The 1,871-nt window shown below is 33.6% G+C and overlaps 1 protein-coding gene across 1 annotated transcript in view; it reads right to left on the reverse strand.

Annotated features, from left to right (window-relative positions):
• Positions 1-1,871, reverse strand: part of LOC111089825 — a 10,465-nt gene that overhangs the window by 5,652 nt on the left and 2,942 nt on the right. The window contains exon 2 of the mRNA XM_022402967.1: positions 930-1,098. Within this exon, the coding sequence (XP_022258675.1) occupies positions 930-1,098 (169 nt within the window). The remainder of the gene's footprint in view (positions 1-929; positions 1,099-1,871) is intronic.

Below are 1,871 nucleotides of genomic sequence, written 5' to 3' on the forward strand. Positions count from 1 at the left end.
CCAGCCATTGTAGTTTACTCTATCACAGTTCCAGCTATTGTAGTTTACTCTATCACAGTTCCAGCTATTGTAGTTTACTCTACACAGAAATATGACTAGTGAACTTACTTTACCACTGAAATATGACTAGTGAACTTATTTTACCACTGAAATATGACTAGTGAACTTATTTTACCACAGAACTATGACTAGTGAACTTATTTTACCACAGATATATGACTAGTGAACTTATTTTACCACAGAAATATGACTAGTGAACTTACTTTACCATTGAAATATGACTAGTAAACTTATTTTACCACAGATATATGACTAGTGAACTTATTTTACCACAGATATATGACTAGTGAACTTACTTTACCACAGAAATATGACTAGTGAACTTATTTTACCACAGAAATATGACTAGTGAACTTATTTTACCACTGAAATATGACTAGTGAACTTACTTTACCACTGAAATATGACTAGTGAACTTATTTTACCACAGAAATATGACTAGTGAACTTATTTTACCACTGAAATATGACAGTGAACTTATTTTACCACTGTCTTTTCTAAAACAAGAACTTAATAAAGAAATGCTAAAAGATGTCATCTTGAACCACTCCATGTAGTAGGTTTCTATTATAACATTTTCTGAAGGAAATAAAACTGATTTAAACATTATTCTCAAACCTCCACTTCTTTTTATAACTATTCATGATTTTTGTTTTGTATTCAATAACAATTGGTCTTAATTTATTTATCAGGAAATTTCTAACTTACATCATACACTCATTTTTGTCCAGAAGGAATGTATCTGAACACAAGGCTTTTAGACGGTACTGATACATTCAATTAAAACAACAAACAAGTGTGTTTTTTTGTTCCTGTATATGTGAAACAGAACTCAATTTTTTAATCACAAAAATACAAGCTAAGCCTACCTGACTGTGGTTGGAGGGCTGTGACTGACTGCGATTTGTGTCAGGTGACCTATCATCAACAAAAATAGGAGGCACTGTAGTCGGTCGTGGCTTTTCCAAATTGCCATCATTTGAACTCAATTTAGGAATTGGCCATTGGATAGCTTCCAAAGCAGACTCATCAAGAGACCTGTATATATTAACATGATAGGTTTCCGTGTTTACAAGCTAATTAAAAGGCCAGATATTATGTCACAAGATTTGTTGATAAGTCAAAACACAGCCACTTTAATCGATAAATAAATTATTAACAGAATCTTGGTAAATGTAGTTATCCAGATTGCCCTTTAATCTCAACAGTAACATATACTTGTAGTATACAGAATATCACATACCTTACTCTCCTTGAATAAATATATCATAATTTCAACATATTTTTAAGTTCTATTTTAGATGTACTAAATCCACTTGATGTCATCAGCAAAATTCATCTTGGGTTATTACTGTAACTTGACTGGTCAACGAACTTATCTATTGTTTTGTGGGGTTGCTGCATTCCCACCAAAGATGACATGTAACTGTGATGGTCACAATTTGGTGCCTGTGTTACGTCCTTTTTATTACGTGACATTTGTTTCTGAGTGGTCACAGGTTTTCTTAGAAACGTTTTGAATTGTTATATATAACACTCACTCCATTCAATCCAATCCCAGCCTCAAAGAAAATTTTGGGGCCTGAAAAACAACCCGGGATGGTCAGAAACTTTTGTTTCTCTTCACCCCCACATGGTGAAAAGGTTTAACCCAAACAGATATGGAAGAAGCTACTGGGCTTATGTTTGTTTAAACGTGATGTGTGTTTTGTTGTGAGGTATGGTAGAAGGTTGTTTAAACGTGATGAGTGTTTTGTTGTGAGGTGTGCTAGAAGGTTGTTTAAACGTGATGAGTGTTTTGTTGTGAGGTG

The sequence above is a fragment of the Limulus polyphemus genome, unplaced genomic scaffold (genome assembly GCF_000517525.1).
Source record: "Limulus polyphemus unplaced genomic scaffold, Limulus_polyphemus-2.1.2 Scaffold7502, whole genome shotgun sequence".
Lineage (NCBI taxonomy): Eukaryota > Metazoa > Arthropoda > Merostomata > Xiphosura > Limulidae > Limulus > Limulus polyphemus.